Source organism: Gouania willdenowi, chromosome 17 (genome assembly GCF_900634775.1).
Source record: "Gouania willdenowi chromosome 17, fGouWil2.1, whole genome shotgun sequence".
NCBI lineage: Eukaryota > Metazoa > Chordata > Actinopteri > Blenniiformes > Gobiesocidae > Gouania > Gouania willdenowi.
Genome location: NC_041060.1, coordinates 11,962,441 through 11,983,879, shown reverse-complemented (window position 1 = coordinate 11,983,879; position 21,439 = coordinate 11,962,441). Strand labels below are relative to the sequence as shown.

The 21,439-nt window shown below is 35.1% G+C and overlaps 1 protein-coding gene across 1 annotated transcript in view; it reads right to left on the bottom strand.

Annotated features, from left to right (window-relative positions):
• Window positions 1–5,421: 5,421 nt before the first annotated feature.
• The window catches only part of LOC114479797 (sodium channel protein type 4 subunit alpha-like), a 49,448-nt gene continuing 33,430 nt past the window's right edge, over window positions 5,422–21,439 (bottom strand). The window contains exons 18-27 of the mRNA XM_028473658.1: window positions 17,481–17,598; window positions 17,231–17,385; window positions 15,837–16,010; window positions 10,767–10,889; window positions 9,376–9,648; window positions 8,870–8,923; window positions 8,650–8,787; window positions 8,352–8,456; window positions 7,953–8,223; window positions 5,422–6,917 (exon numbers count right to left, since the gene is read on the bottom strand). Of these exons, the coding sequence (XP_028329459.1) occupies window positions 5,704–6,917; window positions 7,953–8,223; window positions 8,352–8,456; window positions 8,650–8,787; window positions 8,870–8,923; window positions 9,376–9,648; window positions 10,767–10,889; window positions 15,837–16,010; window positions 17,231–17,385; window positions 17,481–17,598 (2,625 nt within the window). The 3' untranslated portion in view covers window positions 5,422–5,703. The remainder of the gene's footprint in view (window positions 6,918–7,952; window positions 8,224–8,351; window positions 8,457–8,649; window positions 8,788–8,869; window positions 8,924–9,375; window positions 9,649–10,766; window positions 10,890–15,836; window positions 16,011–17,230; window positions 17,386–17,480; window positions 17,599–21,439) is intronic.

Here is a 21,439-nt window from a genome sequence, read left to right as displayed (position 1 = left end):
AATGTTGCCAAACTGAGGAAAGTCTTCAGTTCAATATCAATAAATTAAATTATACAGTAGTTTTTGGCTGGAAAAATACAATCACAACAGGGCTCAAAATAAGGAATAGTCACATGAATGACAGGCGACACTAATTTTCCTTGATTAATAAAAATAAATAAATAAATAAAATATAATAAAAATCTAAAGAGAAGGTTTTTAATCTTTGAATTCACATCAATAATAAATTACGATTTAAAAAAAACAAACAATAATAATAAAAACCAGCATTATGGCAACCTGGGTGACCATTTGATATGGGAGGTTTAAATCTATGGAGGTAGATTTGTGTCTATATTATTCAATCCAAATAATAATAATAATAATCACTTCAAACAAAAGAAAAACCTTTTTCAGTCAAAAAAAAGTTTGTCAATCAAAGAAAAAAACAACTTTTCAAACAAAAAAAGGGTTAAAATGCGATTATTTGGGTCTCAATTATTATTTTTTTTCATTTGAACCTTTTTTTTTCTTTGATTGAAAATATTCATTTTTGATTGAAGTAAACTTTTTTTTTTGAAAAGGGATTTTTTTTATTTATTTATTTTTTATTGAAAAGTGTTTTTTTAGTCTACCACCAAATAGATCCAGGTTTGGTCCTTTGTTTGTGGGACAAGCATATTATCTCTCAGCATGCATAGTTTCTCTACAAGTTCAAATATGTCCAAAAACATGCCTTTATGGGTGCGGTTAATGGCTGTTTCTAAAGTAACCTGAGGAATAAGTGTGTACTTTTTGTCTGTCCTATTATCTGTGATTGAAAACTTGTTCTTGAATTATGGTTACACACACAACCTAATAAAGTCACATTTATGTAAGGCCTCCACTGTCTTCACAAAAAGGCAGTTTTTCCAGCTTGTGTGAATTTTGTTTTGTTTTTTTTTTCATTTCAATTTTTTTCCAATTTAAAAAACAAACAAACGGAAAATGAGGCTGATTGGGTCTCTTTATCAGTGTTGATTTGCTGCAAATAATAAATGAGGTGACATGCACACACATTATAGAGCACGTGCAGCCCTGGCTAGTTCTCAGGTATCAGAGCAGGTTAATTGTCAAAGTTAAGGTGGTTAAAGTGAAAGAAAACAAAAAACTGAGTTCACATGTAAAATAAAAAGGAGGAGAAGAAAAAGAAGCATTTTATAGCTCAAAATGCTAAATGTAGGACTACATTGTCATTGCATTCAATGTTCCTGAGGCTGTGTGAGGGATGTATAGTAGATGCCTGGGCCACCTGATGGTGGCAGTAAAGGTCTGTGAGCACCAAAAACAGATTTATTAGGGTAGAAATGGAATGAATGCTCACCAGGCCATCTGTGCAATTTTCACCACCATGACTAAGTAACTTTTTCATGTTGGCTTAACTTAGACTAAGTAAATCCTTCCAGTTCATGGCAAGTGACAGAGGAGGCACTGCACCAATCACCACCATCTCTCTCTGCTGCACTATATTTTAGATAGTAGCTACTTTTTGGTCAACAAGCCATTGTGTTTTCATTCTCATTCTCATGCATTATCAGTTTTTTTTTGGAAGTGCTCAACTTTACTTACTAACACCCAAAATGTTACATTAGCAGCCAAGAAAAAAAACAGCAAATGGTATTGTTTAAATGAAGTTGAATGGTAAAGGTGAGACGATGTATTGTGGAACAAGATATTGCAATATTAACGCATCACAAAATGTATCGTCAAGGGTACGAGTTGGTATCGCACCAGGGGGAAGGGAGATGGGTCAGAAAAAAAAAACTCCACACATTCCACAACAGGACAGATTGTTATGTTTTGTTTTCATTTTAAATATTCCAAATGAGTTGAAAAGGAGTAAGTACTGTATGTAAATATTTCCAGAGTTAAAGTCAAATAAAAACATGGTTACTCCATTTTTTGCTGTTTAGTTTCCAAAACTATCGTATCGTTATTGCGAGCCCATTATCGCCTATCGTATTGTATCGTCCCACTCCTCATGAATGGACTTTATTGTTTTGTTATGTATTACATTTGAATACACTTGTTTAGCAATAGAATAATCTGTTGCTTGACAAACTAAATGGCCAACCATCATCACTTTTTTTTAATTAGTAAAAGTGGGGCAAAGTATTAGCAATTTGAAGAATCTATAAGACGCTAGACCTGATTTAAAACCTAAAGGTCATGCAAGTAAAGCTAGCCTCTAAAATACACAATGTAACCTATGACATTGATTTAACTATATATATGTATGACACTCGTTTGACATGAAATCCATCAAACATCTTTTGCGTTAGTGTCTACATATAATATAGCACATGCGTAATGCAATGGGATGACATTACTGTGTCTTACTGCGTGCTGGTAATTAGACATAGTGCCTTTTTAATCTTTTTTTTTTTACATTTTTTTTCTCTCTCTCTGATAAAGCTTTAATCTCTGCCACATGTTCAAATGCTTAAAAATCAGATCAATTACCAAGGCACATTCATTCAAGTCACATTTTTCTGGCACTTCACTCGTACACCCAAATTAAATTCAGAGTGAGCATCTGCCTATCAGGAGGGATGGGGGCTGCTGGATGCGTTAATGCATTGAGTGCATTTGTGTACAGTAGTCATGAGAATGAGAGGAAAAAAAGGAGAGGAAGTGCGTGTGTGTGTCTGTGTGTAATTAAAACAAGTGATGTTTTTTTTTACATACAGATTATCCCTCTATCCCAGCTGGTTGCAGTTGGATTTGACCACCCCAACAACCAGGCAGAGGAAATCTCTTTGGGGATAAATCTAAATTGGCACCCTTGATATTGATTTATTTATTTTTTCCTAAATTGAAAACGTAAGAGAGCTTAACGATAAACTTCAAGTCACAATTAAAAAAAAAATATTTTGGTAGAAGGACTCAAAAAAGGTAGTCAGGATCGATTTCTTTAAAACAGAATATGCAAAAACAATGTTTATCATTACATTTTACTAGTTCTTATCAAAGCAAAGCTAAATTTCACCATTGTGTGACCAGTATAGTCCTATCTTAGGGCGGGAGCTGTGTCTCAGATATGGGAAGTATGTACATTTTTGGACGCATCATCAGTAGTGTTACGTTCCTTGAAATCAGGCGGTGTTTCAGCCTTTTTAACACTAGACACCCTCATCAAAGGTGGCCAGCTACAGGGTGGTCAAGCCTGAGCTTGAGTTCCATAACTGTTTACTACTCTCTCATATCTTCAGAGTTAAAGCATGGTTAATTTTTCCAACCACAATTTTTTTTTTTTGGTCTTTTCTTTCCTTTCTGTAAATAGCATATATATCTTATTGTTATTGCAAGCCCATTATCATTCATTGTAACTTATTGTGTACTGAGTGAATCGTTCCACCCCTATAGAGATCCAGTTTCAAATCTTGATTTTACAGCTACTGCATTATTGAATATTATAGCCATCATTCATTTGTGTGAAATTTGTATTTTCAAGTTTTCCAGTTATTCAGCATTCTTTCCCAGTTCAAAAACTTGTGCTAACCTGAATGTGCGATTTAGTCTGAGTGTGAGCCCTTCTGTGATTGGACTGGTGACATCTCAAAGGTGTACCCTGCAGCCTTCTGTCTCAAGGAACAGGAATAGTATTGAGTATCTTATTGACAAATGAAAGAAATAAAAAAAATGCCAACTAAAGTTCAGCTGGATGACCCACAAATATGGAAAAGTTTTATTACCATCAAATAAAACAATCCATGACATGTGTAACCTAAATGCAACACAGACAATCAGGTTATCAAGGACAGTATTTTATATAAAAAAATGAACACATTATATTGAAGTGATTTGATTGCGTCTTGTCACAGCCACCACCAGACACTGGAATGGCCTTTCGATATAAATAGTAACAAAAAAATAGGTACAAATTAGCTTTACATTTTTTGTACAGCTTTAAAGCTCCTTACACACGTAATTACAAAAATGAGCTTTCAGTGCATTCACGCTTTTCCCACCTGCATCGCTCACATCAAATGAAATGGTCTATAGAGATTCAGAGAAGTTTGTAGACGACAATCATAATCAGGCACATGACTAAGGGATTATTTTGCACACAGCCCTTCTTTGTAATTGACTCACAATTTAAACATCAAACAATGAACATGATAACCAAGAGAAGTGTTCAGAACCTGTAGCCCAGAAATCAAATATAAAGCCAAATTATTCTTCACTGTGAATTTTTGTCAAATTAAAAGGATTAGTGTGGAACACATTATCCAAATCACAGAACATTCCACTGCCAGCATCTTCAAAATGTAGGTTAGTTTTGGCTTTGGTTAAATATTACATTGTCAAACTTTGTTGTGTAATTAAAAACATATTGTTACATAAAAAAGGGGCAACAAAACATAATAAAACTTGTTGAAAACTAAGCAATTCTAACTTCAATTCATAAATTCTCTGATTCAGAAAGGCCCAGCCTAAGCCTGGAATACGTCATTATAGTGTTTATGAGCTCTGGAAACATATGTTTTTCAAAGACATTTTGTACAGGAAGAAAAGATATAGCCATTGTTCAGGGATTCAGTTATAATAAAAAATAAATAAATTAAAAAAAAAAACAGTGTCTCAGATTTTGTAACATTTGTTCGTATATACTGTCTTTTTTCATGTCCTTTTCCATTTCCATCTCAAAGGAACATTGAAATAAAATTCAACATGCATGAAAAAACAAACCAGAGACAGTTTGATAACAAACTTTCAAAAATAACACTGTCGTCAAGGTAAACGTCTGAATGTCAACTAAAGTTACAATGCAAAATTTATCTACTTTTGTTGGTTATTGTAATTTTTTTGAACAAAATACCTTCAGCCATTTTATTGTCCAAATAAAGTAAAGCAAAAATGTTTAAATGCAACCTAGCACATTGAGATGCCCAGTCTAAGAAATGTGTCAAACAATAAGTAATTATTGACTTTACAAAACCCAGTAGTTTTCTCTGCACTTTCTCCACACACCTACAAGCAAACAAACACTGTTTTATTTAATTATTCACTTTCTCCACACACATTCATAATTATATTTTTTTCTGTTTTGGTCCATGTACACCTTCTTATTCTTAGGTTAGTGTCTATAATACATGGATATGAAATACTTCTACCTGGGTCTTTGTTATTTCATGAAATACTCAGTTTCTCTCTTGGTAAATGTCTGATTATAAACTATTCTTACATGGAAAAAGCTAAAAATTTGATATAAGTTTCTCGTAAGATAAAGTTTACAACTGTCCTTATCTATAGAAATGTAACCCAACACAGAGCATTTTCAAAGATTACAGCATCCTTTATTTGTTCTCTACAGCCATAGAACAACTAATTCATGAGTATGAAGAATCTAAAATTTAAGCAATTTTACAATTCCTCTCTAAATTTTCCCATGTCTTGAAGAGATTAGGTTTGGGAACATTGCTTTGATGTGTATTAATTAATCCGACACATAATATTCACAATTTCCTTATGGAAATGCTGATATACCCATGATAAGATCTATATCTACCTGCTATCTTAAAAGTGGCAAATGGGCTTTTATGGTTAAACGGAAGCTGTGAGTTACTGTCATATATTGTGTGTTTTCTTGTTGTTATATGCATATGAATACAAAAATCTCTTTGACCATTTAAAGTTTCTAGACCACAGAAGCATTAGAGCATCCCTTCACATGATGGTGATTCAAAGAAATGTCTCCTGATAGTTGTCATCGGGCTCTCTAAACTCTGAATCTGGGATTACCGCAGAAAGACTTAGCGTAGCTGCTCGGGTCACGCTGTCATAGGACGGTGGGGATGAAAGCGGTGCGTCATCTGTGGTCTGTAGAAAGTCGAGCCCATAGTGCTGAATCATAGTTGCTATCAGCCCTTCTGTTTCTGGAGCATTCTCTACATCCACAAGAGTTTCATAGTTTATCTGTCTGTAAAGGAAGGACGCCTGTTTCATCTGCCGACGCACCAAATGTCTCCTAAAACTCCTTTGGATGATAACTGCAGACACCTCCTCCAGTTTGCGACGCAACGTGGAAGTGATCGGTTCATGGGAAATTTTAGAAGGATTGGTCACCATGAACTTCTCTTCCATTTGCTGCTTGAGGGTGTCCATCTCACCCGACTCTCCCAGAACTCGTTTAGTGAAGGCAAACAAGATATCCAGGCAGTGTATCTTGTCTCCACTGACCATGGGAAGGTCCATGGAGATTAGCTTGATCTTGTTGGGCTTTGCAATACGCAGCGGCTCAGACAGCGTGTCGGCAAAGCTCGAAAGCTTGGAAAACTCAATGAACTGCGTAGCCTCGAAATCAAACTTCTCCCAAACCTCGTAAAACATTTCAAAGTCGTCCTCACTCAGTGGCTCAGTGCTCTCTTCTGTTGCGACACTGAAGTTCTCCAAAATGATAGCTATGTACATATTTACTACAATGAGAAAAGAAATGATGATATAACTGACGAAGAAAGCTATGCCCACAGATGGATTGCCACAGTTCCCCCGGGTGTTGGTGCCTGTATTGATATAGTTAACGTCACACTCATCGGGGGAGCTGGCCATTATCGGGCTCAGGAGGTTGTCCCAACCGGCCGAGGTGCTGATCTGAAAAAGGCAGATCATACTATTCCCAAAGGTTTCAAAGTTGAACATGTCGTCAACCCCATCTTGTTTTTTCACATAGGCAAAGTTTGCCATACCAAAAATAGCGTAGATGAACATGACAAGGAAAAGTAGGAGGCCGATGTTGAACAGTGCTGGCATGGACATCATTAAGGCAAACAGTAAAGTCCTTATTCCTTTGGCAGCACGTATGAGTCGAAGTACACGTCCTATCCTTGCTAGTCGAATCACTCGAAACAGCGTCGGAGACACAAAATACTTCTCGATGATGTCGGCAAGAACGATACCTGAAATAAAAAGGGACAACTCAGACAAAAGTAGTCTTTACTAATCAAACAATATCACACCTCACCTTATTACATCATTTTACTAATCCATAATTCAATTAATAAATTAACTGTACAAAATTTTAAAGGGCTTCTTGTGTTTTGCTGACTAACAGTTACCGTTGGCATTTAAAGTTTTCTTCTTATTTCATGGCTAATACTAGCCCTGTTTCTGATTGAAACACAAGGAAACCCAATGTAAAAATTGTGATTATACCTTTAAAATTAAGCAGTGTTGGATTGGGATTACAGCAGATGGCTTAAGTCTTTAAATTCAATAAGGTTTGAGGCATGTTAAGGTACATGTGTGGCTTGTGGGCCAAAGTTCGGCCAACCAGATCATCTTGTCTAGCCCGCAGTAAAAAGTAAAAATTATAGTTATTTAATTACAACTTTAAATAAATAATAAATCTAAAAGTTTCTGTCTTTGTATTTGAACCAGCTATGGGTCCATCTTAGCATTTTTACCCTTTATTAGTAAAAAAAAAAAAAAGCGAGAAACGAAGCAAAAAAACTCCAAAAAACCAAATAAAAAATTGCTGATAGCAAAGCTTTCAGAACAGGACAGCTAAATGTTATGACAATCCTGCTAGGTGACAGTTAAAACTGTGACATTCAGAGACTGTTTGCAAGTAAATGAGCAAACATAGCTAACTAACATAGTTAGCATTCATAGCATAACCTACATAGCACAGTCTACATAGTAAACAAAGGGAACCAAGCAAACAGTGTTGGTTTATTCTGGTATCTTAGTTAAGGCAAAAATGAACTTAAAGTTTTCCAATAGGCTTCTTTAATTCTGAAAATCCAATAAAAACCAGACTTCCAACTGATCAGTTTCCAAACTAAAAAAAAGCGAATAAGAGCTGAAACATCTTCAAACAAAAACTCCAAGTACAATTGCCTCAATTAAGATACCAGAATCTACATGAGCTGGATTAACTGAGAACCAACACAGACATAGTGTTGGTTTCAGCCTGTATCGGAGACACTTACCCACTATAGACAAAATTATTACCACAAAATCGAAAATATTCCATGCAACTGTGAAAAAATAACAACGGAGGGCAAAAATCTTGATCAGGCATTCGGTGGTGAAGATGACTATAAAAGCCAGGTTGATCATGTTCAGGATGAACTCCATTTTCTGTGACTGCTCGTCTGTTTCCAACATCATAGTCACCATATTAACAATAATCAGCATCATGATCATGATGTCAAAGGCTTGCTTGGACACCAGATCAAAAAAGAAAGCTTGGAGGACATTCTGTCGATAAAGAAAACAAAACAATCAGACACGTTTCGCAAATAATAATCACACACTTACATGCTGGTAATTGTAAAAACAAAAAATGTTAAAAGCTTTAGAAATATCTTAGAAAGTTGTAAACATACCGCAGGTCTTGGTATGGGTTTTTGAGGTTTTTTAGAGCCCAACTTTTTCATAGCATTGTAGTACTTCTTCTGTTCTTCAGTCATGAAAATATCTTGTCCACCTAAGTATAAAACAAATACATGAAAAGTTATTATTGAGCAATTTAAAGCAAAGTCAATAAATGGTTGAAATAAATTGCTATTCACAAATGTTATTCCTCTTCGTTCTTTCTCTTAATAAAAACCCAAGTCATCCATCCAACACCAATGCTAATCCTATCAATGACCTCATGGCATTATAACAGATTTCAGGACTTATCTTTCTTTTCTGCTGGTTGAAATTGTCGATGATGACACCAATGAAGAGGTTGAGGGTGAAGAAAGAGCCGAATATGATGAACACCACAAAGTAGAGGTACATGTACAGGTTGATTTCTCTGATCGGTTGCTCCTCCACCTGTAGACAAAACATTTTGATTCGCTAAAAATTGTTTCTGTTGGAGATTCAAATCAAAAAGGAAATAAATCAGTGAACTTACTCCTCTGGAATCAACAGCTGCGTGCATTATTTCCATCCATCCTTTAAACGTAGCCTGTAACACAACACAACCGATTATTACTTGGACACAAGGCAAATGTATTTATATAGCGCATTTCATACACAAGGCAACTCAATGTGCTTTACATGATCAAAAAGCGCAACAGAAAACATAACAATATTAAAGTCGGCAAAAAAAAAAAAACATTTTAAATTATCAGTAAAATCAACATGACCAAAAATCACCCTCTCAATTGTAATTGGAAAAAATGCCAGTCATTGTAATCATACTTGAGTTGTAATTGAACATATATCATTGAAAATGTAATTGCAAGTGAAAAATTGTAGTTGACCCTAACCCTGCTACTACCCAAATAATAACCTTAATTACATTTATGCACAGTTATCTTGTTCTTGAAGAATGTCATTGATAAACACAGATAAATCCATTTAATCAGATTAGTCAAGACTAATGATTGAAAACAACCATGACAGAGAGGAACTCACCACTTGCAAAAGTGAAAGATAACCAAGCCCAACGTTGTCAAAGTTGACCTTGACTTTGGTCCAGTAGAACTGCGTATCATTCATGGAGAGGCAGTCGGACTTGTTGTTGACTAAAGAGACGCTGTGGATGAATCCGGTTCTGTTCACACACTTGCCAAACTTGCCAGCAAACAAGTTGACTCCCATGATGCTGAAGATGAGCCAGAAGATAAGACACACCAGCAGTACGTTCATGATGGAGGGAATGGCTCCGATAAGAGCGTTTACAACCACCTGGTAAAGAAGAAAGACATCTGTAAGTGTCTGATGCTTTCCAGATCTATGATATGTAGAATTATTCCCAGCATAATAGTCTCATAACCCTACTGATATTTAAAGTTTTATATTAATTTCACACTGATCAAACGTTGGTTATGTGGTTTAACTTAAAATCAGCCAGGTTGATTTTTTTTTTTTAGAATTTTCCACTTTTTGGGAAACCAAAGAAAAGTTCAACAAACGTTTGGTGTATGTATTGAATTATTGTCTCACAATAAAAAATAGGCTCGTTAAACAAAAGGATTTTGTGTGATGATGGAGCAGACAAATAATAAACTTAATATCAAGCACAAAAGGAATATGATTTAAACGTATTGTAGGCATTTCTAAAGGTGTTTCAGCTCGTGGTTGTGAACGTGTATGACTAAAAAACAAAAACAATAACATATACTGTAGCTTGCAAAGCTGTAGACATTTATATAATTCTCGAGACAAACGGAAGATTTAAAATAAAAAAAATAAAAAAATAACAGCATTAGTTTCTTTGGGTTTAATCTATTTATTTATTTATCTTTTGCTATTCTTTATGGTTATATCATACAACCCTGCCTCTTAACTAGAAGCCTGTGTGTTTGAAGCAACATCTTTTTTTGAATAAATAAAAAAAACACAGTCTAACGTAATGAAAGAAACAACGTTGATTCCCATGGTCGATTCAGGTTCCCCATTCAGTTAAAGTCACATTTATTTTCAATGTTTAATACAGATAGACTTTTGTTCATTTCATATGTATTTCTCTTCGCATTTAGAAAGCTAACAAAGTCAAACCAATGAAGCACTACCAACAGGGACCATATTGCTACTGTAGTATCAGTCGCCTCATGTATACTAGTGGTACTATATAAATAACAAAATATAGTACACGCAGAAGATACAAATAATAAACAAGAGAGTATAAAAAGGCCAGACAGGTGGGAGGAAATTGGAATACATACCCACACACACAAATGATCAGTGAGAACATGCAAATAAATGAGAAACAGTAATAATATCTGAAAGCATTTAGTCAAATACAACTTGACAGGATGAGGTTTGATTGTGAGATTTGAAAAGAACAAACCCATGTTGCTCACCCTCATGCCCTCAAATCTGGACAATGCTCTCAGAGGTCGCAGCGCTCGGAGAGTTCTCAAAGACTTAATGGCAGCAAAGTCGGAGTATCCAAAAGAATTTGCGACCAGGCTTATCAAGGACACCTGTACGGGTTAAAGATATTCACATTGACAGTGAGAAAAAGCCAGACGTAGGTCACTCACACTTACTATCCATGGGTTTAACCATCAGGATTCAAATAAAAAGCATCTGAAATACACTTTTTAAAACATTAAAATAATTAAAACCACATTTGATCACTTGTTATTTATAAAACTACGGTTAGGTTAGGATTAAACAGCTATATTCAGAGTTTTTTCTTTTTTTTTTGCCGTTTGGGGACATTCCACAGGTAGGAACACAAGCATTCTAGCCTTGAAGTTAAAATTTAGGTTTGATTAGTGAATCATAGTTGAACAAATTTTGATGTCCACTCTATTCTACATCCAAAAGAGACAAAACAAAATGGTATTCCACTGTTGAATGACCCACAGATGATGATTATAAAGGGGAATGACATCACTGACCTGATTTAAATGAGAGAAAGGAGAGGCTCATGCTGTGACTGATGAAGAAAAAACACAGACAAGTATGCACACATGGACAAATTGTATCCATGCATGCATACTCAGATATATATATGCATGTAATTATGTATATATAAAAAATAGAGTGAGTTTTATAAAGAATTTATATCTTTTTATGCCAAATGTATTTGTCAATTTGTGACCAAATAATCAATTTAGTTGTTTTTCTTTATAAAAATCTATTTAGAATGTGTTTATTCAAGTTATCTCAAGAAGATATATATATATATATATATATTTTTTTTTTTTTTTCGATTCTCATTGAAGAAAAATAAAGTTCTTGGCCCCATAAAGTATAGAGAAAAACAAATAACAAACAAAATAGTTTGATTAGAGAAATTAGAAATAAACATTGGTTATTTTTTTCTTTATAATTTCTTGAATCAACATCTAAACATTTATGCATTTATGATTTGAAATCATGAGCTTTTTAAAAATGAAAATAAAATAAAAAATATGATGCTTTCATGCATTGCATCAGATGGTTTTTCTTAAAGACAAGTGTCATGGGTGCGGTGCCTACTCAATGCTAAGTGACATCCAGGATTGCAACACTATCACCCAGATAATATACTGTATATGAGAGGTATATTCAAGCTTCTGCCTTATTAGCCAGAAATTACAAGTATAAGTTCACTTAAAGGGGACATATCATGCATTTAAATCCTTCCTTTTTACATATAAATCATACAGTTGTGGTCTATATAAAGCGGAACTGCAATGCTTGGGTCTGAATTCCTCATTATTATAGCTCCACAGGCCCCTTTTCTGATGTGCTTCTGAGAGCAACTCGTTTTGGTGCGGTCTCTTTAAATGCAAATGAGACACTTCATACTCCGCCCCCTCTCCAGGTTGCAGAGGTGACACTCGGTTCAACTCCACCCTGTTCGGCCATTTTTGTAGTTTGATAGAAGAGTACGATTATGTAGCGGCGCATAAACTTTTTATTCGTTATTTACAAAATGTCAACAACAGAAGACTTGTCCATCCAGCCTTACATGTTCCAGCCAGAGTCTGACCCGGCGGAGCGAGATGAAAATGAAGAAGATGAACCTGCAGAACCCTAACAAGTGAGCTAACACAAGCACCGAGCTAACGCTAGCACCAAGCTAACGTCACGAAATGCATTTTAATACAGTCTTTTCAAAGACAAAAACGGCAAAATGAAATGACTAATGAAAACTTTAGACTTAAATTAAATCACGTAGGCCATATCATCAAGGATCTAAAACGTGCACACAGCACTAACAATATGAAGAAGGTGCAACTGCTAAGCAACTGCTAATGCTAACAAAACAATGACAGGGACGTCTTATCATCACACTTTTTAGCGTTATTTACAGCTTACCAAAGTTCTCTGTTCGTCGTCTCCAAAGATAGAAGGAATTGAACCCTCAATCAGAAAAAGTCTTTCGGCAAATCCTTCTTTATACTGGTGGAGGTTGCAGAAGCAGTCATCCTTGAAGTGCTTCGCACACACAAAAATGACCTTACCCACAGATGTGGGTACATTTCTATAAAAAATAAAACTCAACCAGGCACTTTGAAAAGGTTCTGATGCTGGGAGACGGTGTAATGAAGCGTGTGGGTTACGACATCCAACAACCGAACATTTTGACTTATCCTCTCGTAACTTCGGCATCCTTGAGCGTGGACTACAAAATAAAAGCGAGAAATAAAAATGGCGGATTGCTCGAAGTGTTGGACCTGGAGTCGATGTCCTAATTTGGCAGTTCCGCTGCAAATACTGTGACGTTATTGCTCAAAAAACGTAATAGAGAATAGAAAAATCGAAACAGATTGAAAAATATGACCAAAACAGAATATAAAGATATCTACGGAGCACCTGAAGAGACTAATTTCAAATTTTCTGTACTTCTAAGCACTCTAAATATACAACAAAATGCATTTAAGGGCTAAAAAAGTGGATTTGGCATGATATGTCCCCTTTAAGGCACTCCATGGAAACAGAATAATGCTCATACATGTGCTGAATTTGACATGAACAAGCCCTGTTTGCACCCTTAGCTACCAGTACCTAGCTAAACATGGCTACTACATCCAGCAAAGTGGCCAAATGTTTTTCATTTAATACGTGGTTGGCTGTGGTTAGCCCTTTTTTATATACAAAATGTATCCTCAGTGCTGTTTCCCTATAGTTTCTCTGAAGCCTGTTAAAAAGGATCAAATAAGATAAGTTTTCCAACGATGCTACACTATCACCTAGCAAGTCACGTTACTTGCCGGCAGCTGTGCAGTCGTGAGACTTGGAAAAAGCCTAGATATTAAAATGTAAAAGTTCTCAGGTCCAGTATCTCAAAGAAGCCTAATGTTCTAACATCATGAGCAGAAACTCAATCTTCATACTTTCACAGCCTAGGGTTGCCAACCGTCCATTAAAGAACAGAATCATCTCAGATTTGAACTCAAAACTACACGTCTTTTTTTGAAATTATATCGATTTGATGACAATCAAAAATAGTCACTATGAAGAGAGTTCTATAATCTGCACGGTAATGTCAGAGTTATCGTATTGGAGAAAAACCCAGAGCCGACTGAAGTAAAGAGAGCAAAAAACAGTGTTTTTGATCAAAAAAAGAAAAGAAATATGAATAACAGCAGACAAAAATAGTTTTTAAATCCCACCGAGGATAGCTACAGTATTTCCCGACTATAATGTATATTTATATCACACAAATCTCAAATTGTGGATCGGGACCCAAAATTGGGTCGCGACTTATTTTCCGTGGGTCACAGTCCAAAATAGAAAGAAAAAATAAAACTGAAAAGCTTTTGCTGTTATTTTGACTTCTCTCTTCACATCTCTGGGAGCAGAAGCTCCGTTATAAAAATCAATAAGAATACATTGGTTTCCTATACTTCTTATATAGTTTTGTTTCTTTTTAAATAGCATTTTTTAATGATTATTTGGAATTTGGAGATTCAAAACTGCATTTTAGTTTATTGATTTATTTTATTTATTTTTTTCTTTGAATTTAGGAATATTAGTGTTGACTGTGATAATAGAGTGACTATTCCTTATATTCTGTAGCACAGGTGTGATAGTGTTTATTACCTCAGCTATAAACCGCTTTATTGTTTCATTTATTGGTATTGAAGTGAAGGTTTTTTGTCGACTAGATACTGTATCCCTCTTTCATGTTTCAGGGAGTTGGCAACCATATACTCTGTGGTAAGTGCATCCACGTTTGTCTTCTATAATTAAGACCAGTTTTGTGACAGAACAATAGATAGCATAGTGATGCACAGTAATAAATGCCATTATTAATATTTACTATACAATAATTCGGAATAGGCAATCCATGCTTTGTAAATGACATATATGAGAAAAATTAACACAAAAACTTAAAAAAAAAAAATCCTGAAATCTGAAAAACAGTATTTATTTGATTTTTCTTCTTAAGTATCGTACAGTGATAAACTCCAAACTAATCACTTGCTCAAGTTTTGACACGTTTTTATCACAGTAGCCTAAAACAGATCTTCTGTAGATAAGCCTCAGACCACATGGTGCTGCAAATGTTTTTGATATAAAAGCCAAAGTCCTGGGTTCACAGATTACAAATATCAGTTTTTTTTTTTTCTTAAAACGTTTGTTCACAATACTGCATTTTTGTATGCAGAACGGTGGCTTTTGATATCACAGCAGAAAGCACTGACAAGTGAAGAAACACACAAGCATTTGAGATGTGAATGCAAGTTTTCGACCCCCAAAGCTCATACTCACCCGCTACCTATGACTTACCCTAACAATAGAGCGGTCAGTGGCAATCTGTGTAATAGTGAGTAAAATCAGAGGAAGTCAAGTCAGGCCTCCAGCTGCAGGTCTATGGATGTTTGGAAGACTAAAAGGCTAAAGCGCTGCATAAATAATCTGTGTATCGTTTGATTTTTTTGGATATTGCATTTCAAAACCAAATAAAAAAATAAGTAAAAAAAAAACTCAAATAAGCGGTATGGCTAGTTTGTTTTACTGATTTAAAACCAAAAGATTATTATTATTATTATTATTATTTAAATCTGTGTATCGTTCGTTCTTTACAAAATGTGTTTCAAAACTAAATATAAGAATATAAATAAACAGTGTGGTTATTTTGTTTTACAATTTAAAAATAAAAGGGATATGTAGAAAAAACAAAAACCAGATAAGCAGCGTTTTTCTGTTTTAGAATCCAAATATTCATCGAGAAATCTTGTTCTGCTTGTGTGATATTTGGACACTTACAGGGAAATTCTTAGGCGAGAGCTACATTTTATTAGTAAGGCCATTGATATTTTCATTTCAAAATACGAATACACAAACCAAAACCTGCACTTAGCGAATTGTAAAAAGAAAGAACACAAGGTATTGACGATTGACCCGTAATCTTGTCCGTCTCAAATTTTTTCATGTTGTACAAAAAAAAAAAAAAAACATAATCTACCATAAAAATAATCACTTACATCCACAATAAGGAAGTCGAGCCAGCACCAGTAGTTGGTGAAGTACTTCTTGAAGCCGTACGCAATCCACTTGAGGAACATCTCCAGCACAAAGATGTAGGAGAAGACTTTGTCAGCATACTCCAGCACCACCTTAATGACTTTTCTCTTCTCTATGTAGATGTCTTCAAATGCCTGAAAAAAAAGTGCAAATGCATTTTTATTTCACTAAATGTGTCTTTGCTGAGTTTTTGTGTTATAGTCTTTGATATCCTCAATAAATACCATTGGTTTCTCAACCATTTAAACCAGGGGTTTCAAACTCATTTTAATTCAATACGGACCACTTTAAACTCATTTTGGTTGGGAAATTTTAACATCAATGTGCCCTAGTTTTTAATATCATCTTCACTTTAAAAATTCAGTAAAAATGTATATTAGTGAACACCTATTGACCATTAATTAGTTGCTTATTAGAATGCAAATTAGTAACATATTGACTCTTAATTTAGTCATTATTAAGTACTTATTAATGCCTTATTCTGCATGGTCTTATTATACAACCACTAAGCCATTAACTAAGAGTTTTCTGTCAATAACACCAGAATTAGTAGTAAGTAAGGAAGTTGTTGTATATGAATTATCAATATGATAGGGTTAACGTTAACCCTAATGCTGTTTGGACCGCAAGACGAAGGCAATGTAATAAGTACTTAATAATGACTACTTAAGAGCCAATATGTTACTAATGCTAGTAAGCAGCTAATTAAGGGTTAATGGGTGTTCCCTAATATAAAGCGTTAACAAAAATTCTCAATTTTATAAGCAATTTTTGTGTAACTTAACGGAATTTTTTGTGAGAAATTGCAAGATTTGGGGAAAAATTTAGACTTCTTTGATATAAGCAAAGGAAAACTACAAGCCCCTAAAAATATTTTTGAGTTTCATTATTTTTGTGAATTTAAGATGTCAACAACTGGATTATTTGGTAATTTACACAATAATTCATGTTTTCTCGTTTTTTTTTTTTTTTTACTGTCTCATGCGGGCCGAATTTGATGCTCTAAAGGGCCAGATTTGGCCCATGGGCCTGAAGTTTGGCACATGTGATTTAAACAATATTGCCATTTGTTTTAGTCGTCAGTGATGTGTATTTAAATAGGTTTGATGTGGCTGTGCTTTTATTCACTTTCACTTAGATTTGCCCAAATTGCAGTTGTATGAACTGACAGAAAGATTCCTATTTTTTAAAGTAATTCCTAACTATAGGAACGTTTACTGTGGCCCACAGCGTGGTAATGGTTGGGGATTCCTGGTATCTGTGAGCACCACCAAGTCTGATTTTTTAGAATTATTTTCAGGGGATGGTCTTTGTCCTCGTTTTTGCATGTAATAAAAAAGTCCTTAAGCCTCACCAGTGCTCCGCTACTGAGGAGGATCATGAAGATGATGAAGGTCTCAAACCAGCTGTGCTCTACAATCTGGTAACAGGTCTTTCTCAGCCTCCACCAGGCCTGGCCCAGTCCACGACTGGTGTCTACGCTGCAGCACTGACAGCGCCTGACGCAAACTGTAAATAGTGTTCATACATTTAAAATACATACATTAGAATCTGTTTTTTTTTTTCTTGGTTTTGGGTGTGTGTTCTCAGTTTTGTTTACTCACAATTAGGGAAGCACTCCTCTGGTTCCATGTTTTCTTCAGCCAGCTCGGAAAAGTTTTCTTCTTCCTCACCAGGCTTCCTCAGATCCACGGTGCTGCCTTCTGACAGGCTGATCTGCTCCTGAAGAGTAAAGGTTGTGCTATATTAAAACACCAGTAATCACATACTAAATATGAAAAACTCAATTTGGCAATATAACTCGTGATATTTAACTGCGCAATTATTGTATCGATCCAAAAAATGTCCAAATTTATCTATTTAATTATGTTTTTTTTTTTTAACGGAAAAAACATTTAATTGCGCTAACATATGTATAGCATGTAAATGCTCAGTCATTAAGTGTCAGTGGACGACATCAGACCTTAAACTATTTCACTCCTCATTGCATTTTAGCTTGGAAGTTTTTCAGAATCAGAATCTGTTGAAGAAGCAAAACTTTACTTTTTTTGAAAAAAAAAAATTTGAAAAATGTAATTTGACAGTTTGATAAACATACCACTTGTTTTTGATATTGGTACTGGAATTACAGTTTGTACCATTTACTTGTTCTCGCAAGTATGAAAAAAAAGTTGCGTTTATTACCATTTTGTACTTGTAAAGGTGAAATAGGAGTGTGACGATATCTCGATATACCGATATATCACAATATTTTTTCGCACGATCGATATCAATATGCTCTATATGCTCGCGCTAAGTATCAATTTTTTTTTTAATTTAAGATTTATTTTATTATTTTCAAAACCTTTTCTGCTTTTTCACTAAAATGTGCATATATTGTTTACTGGAATATTGCACTATAATGGTGTCACTGGTAAGAAAGACCCTATTTTTTTTGTTTACAGAAAGCACTATTGGAGATACTTATTCATTTACATTGGTATGTTGACACTTGTTTACAGAAATATTGCACTAAAATAGTGTCACTGTTTATAGGACACTTTTTCAATTTATTGTCTTTCAGAGAAATTGTATTTTTTCACCTAACCTTTTTTTTTCTTGTTATGTCATAGATTATCGTAGATTGTATCACGTATCGTATCGTGAGGTACCCAGAGGTTCCCACCCCTGAGGTGAAATGTGTAATTATTGATATCACGATATATCGTATTGTTTAGTATCGGGATATATTATATCATGGTTTCTGTGAGCCAGTGTCTGACGTTCACTGTTTTACCTTTCAATCTGTCCTGAGCCTTAGTGCAGGTTTGATGAGATTTGTGAGCTGTAACTGCAGCATATTTCACATAAGACAAAGGTACAGTTTCAAATAGAACAGCAGGAAGTTTAATCCAGCATTAAAGAGCATCCACATGGCGTAAAGACAAGATTTTCAGGATTACCAGGCTGAGCTTCCAGAGACGATGCAGTAACATTGTGTCATGTTGTATTTTGTTGAAAAAAAAAAAAATACATCGAGGACAGAACATCAGGTGTGATAAACACATGTGGTAATACGCAATCTGTGATGGTTTTTAAAGTGAATAGAAATGTTTCTCCACACTTGTCACCAGACTGGCTGAACTGATTACACAACACAATACACAATATGCACAACTGTAACATCACATTGCAGTCTCACCTCGAAGCTGATAGCCAGAGTTTCTAAGAAATCTATATTTATGTATCATTCTTTTGAAATGTGAAAAAACACCTAACTTGTCTTTTACTATGGTCTACTACCGGTGGTCATTCATATACAGTACGTCAATGTATATAAGTCCCGTCTTCGTCCTATAGACCCCTATACGAATGTATATCGCCCAGCCAATAGGCTTCGACTTCCTGTAGCAGAGACTGCACGGAAACAAGGCCACCTTTAAGTGTTTTATTAGTGAAAAACAATACTACACGTGTGTTGGTGTGTTAAACATTGTTATGTTCCGCTATGCACGTGCACAAAAGTAAAGGCGTGGCTTCTGGTAGATTGGCAGAGGCAGGGGGAGGAAGTGGAGCTGTTTAGGGAGGGACATTGAGACCTTTGCTTTTGAATTTTCTCTCTTTTTCTTTTCATCCTCCGGATATCAGTTTTAAAATGGTCTACCCTTCCCCATCCCTTCCATTGTCCCACCCTGACTCCCTCTTCCCTGTCCCTTTCCCCTCACCAAGGTGTAACTCTGCCCTCTCTTTTTATAGAAAAAAAGAAAGAAATTAAAGTGAATAGAAATAATTAATATTTAAATCAATGTAATTTTAAATAGACTGACTTAATTATTTCCAGCAAAATCAAAATATTTAGACTGTACTGGGACTTTATTAGGTGCATCTGTTGTACTGTACATTAAAGCAAAAGCTTGTTAATCAATTATGTGAAAACAATTCATTATATATGGTGTGGTGTCAGAGGGTAAACAAATTTTCTTTTTTCTTTTTTTTTTGATCTAATAGAAATGACAATTGTACACCCTGTAAAGAGGACTGACGGAACTTAAAATCAACAATATTTAATGTGGTGGTTTGTACCAATGAACTTTTAAGTTTAATTACCCTAAAATCTGTTGATTGACATGCATTTTTACTTACAACCATCTCTACAGTTCAGTTTGCTAGTGAGAAACTCAGGCTACAGTTTACACAGGGACAGAGACACCATCACTCCACAGCTGAGGAAAAATATCGCTTGGTATCAAAGTTTGAATTCCACTTAAGACACGTTAGGAAACGGATGTTTGGTCTGTGCTGCTATCTGTGGTTTAATGTTTGGCTAATGGAGTGTTTTTTAGACCTACATAGGAGGGGTCACTGTAATAGGAATAGAAATAACTTTATAAAATGTATCCTCCTCTTAACACTAAGCTGCCATTTAAAGCTGATGGTAGGCTGGAGGAGGTTATTTCTTTTCATGTTTCCCTGCTGCCTAAATCTGCACTGAACTAGTGCAGAAAGTTAAAAGAGGAACAAGAGAAAGCAATACTGCAGAACTGTCAGCTGAGCCTGGCCCTGCTATGGTCATTTTAATCTGCTCTGCAGCACATCTGGCCTGCTGTTGTCTTTCTGCCAAACAGGTCAAGAGCTGCGCATCACATCTTCCATCACAAAAAACCACCTGAAGGACTTCCCCTTTCCTCCATAGGATACTCCATAGCTTTCTAATCAATAACAGTGTATGGGAGGAAACTCTCTTCTAATCAAACCCCTATAGTTCAATGATTAGGTTCACACTGACCTTAAATTCTAAACTCTGGCCAGATTATTTTTTTCCCTTTTGACAAAGAGGGACACTTCATTGATCGCCATGTGTTCTACACACAGCAAACACTGCTCTAATCCCCTCATTTTGAAGTGGGTTCTTGTAAATTTAGGGATTAAAAAATGCATCCACCCAATCAAAGTCACTTGAGACAGTATCTGGTGATGGATAAAATAAGTAACTGCGGTATTATTGACACAAATGGACTTTGATCAATTATTTTGTATTGTCTCTGTACAAATAAGCTTCCAATCTGTATAAATACTTTGTTGTAGTCATGTGAGCTTTCGTATCGTTTCTACTGATTATGGTAATGGATAATTTTCAGTCTTATATACATCTAATATGAACACAAATCATGTTTTTATTTATCCAACCCTCTGATCTTCCCTCCTAGGAAACACGGCCACTATTGATGGTTAACAAATCCAGGATACGGTCACAGACAGATTCATAGAAACACACAATAATTACAATACTCTCACTGTATAACGTAATTATATAAAACAGTTGATCTATTAATAACCCTACATTAATACTTTATATGAATCAGAAACTCTGAAATGTGAATGAATCGACTTCATTGACTGCATTGACTTTATATCAGTACAGAGCGATCCTGCTAATGATAAATGTAGGATGTTACCTTTAATTGTGTAATAATTGATAATTGGATTTTATGAATGAATACAAATCAAAAGCTAATGTTAAATTGCAATTGTAATTTATTAATAGAATCATAATTTAATTTTTGCTTACATTGGCAAATATAGG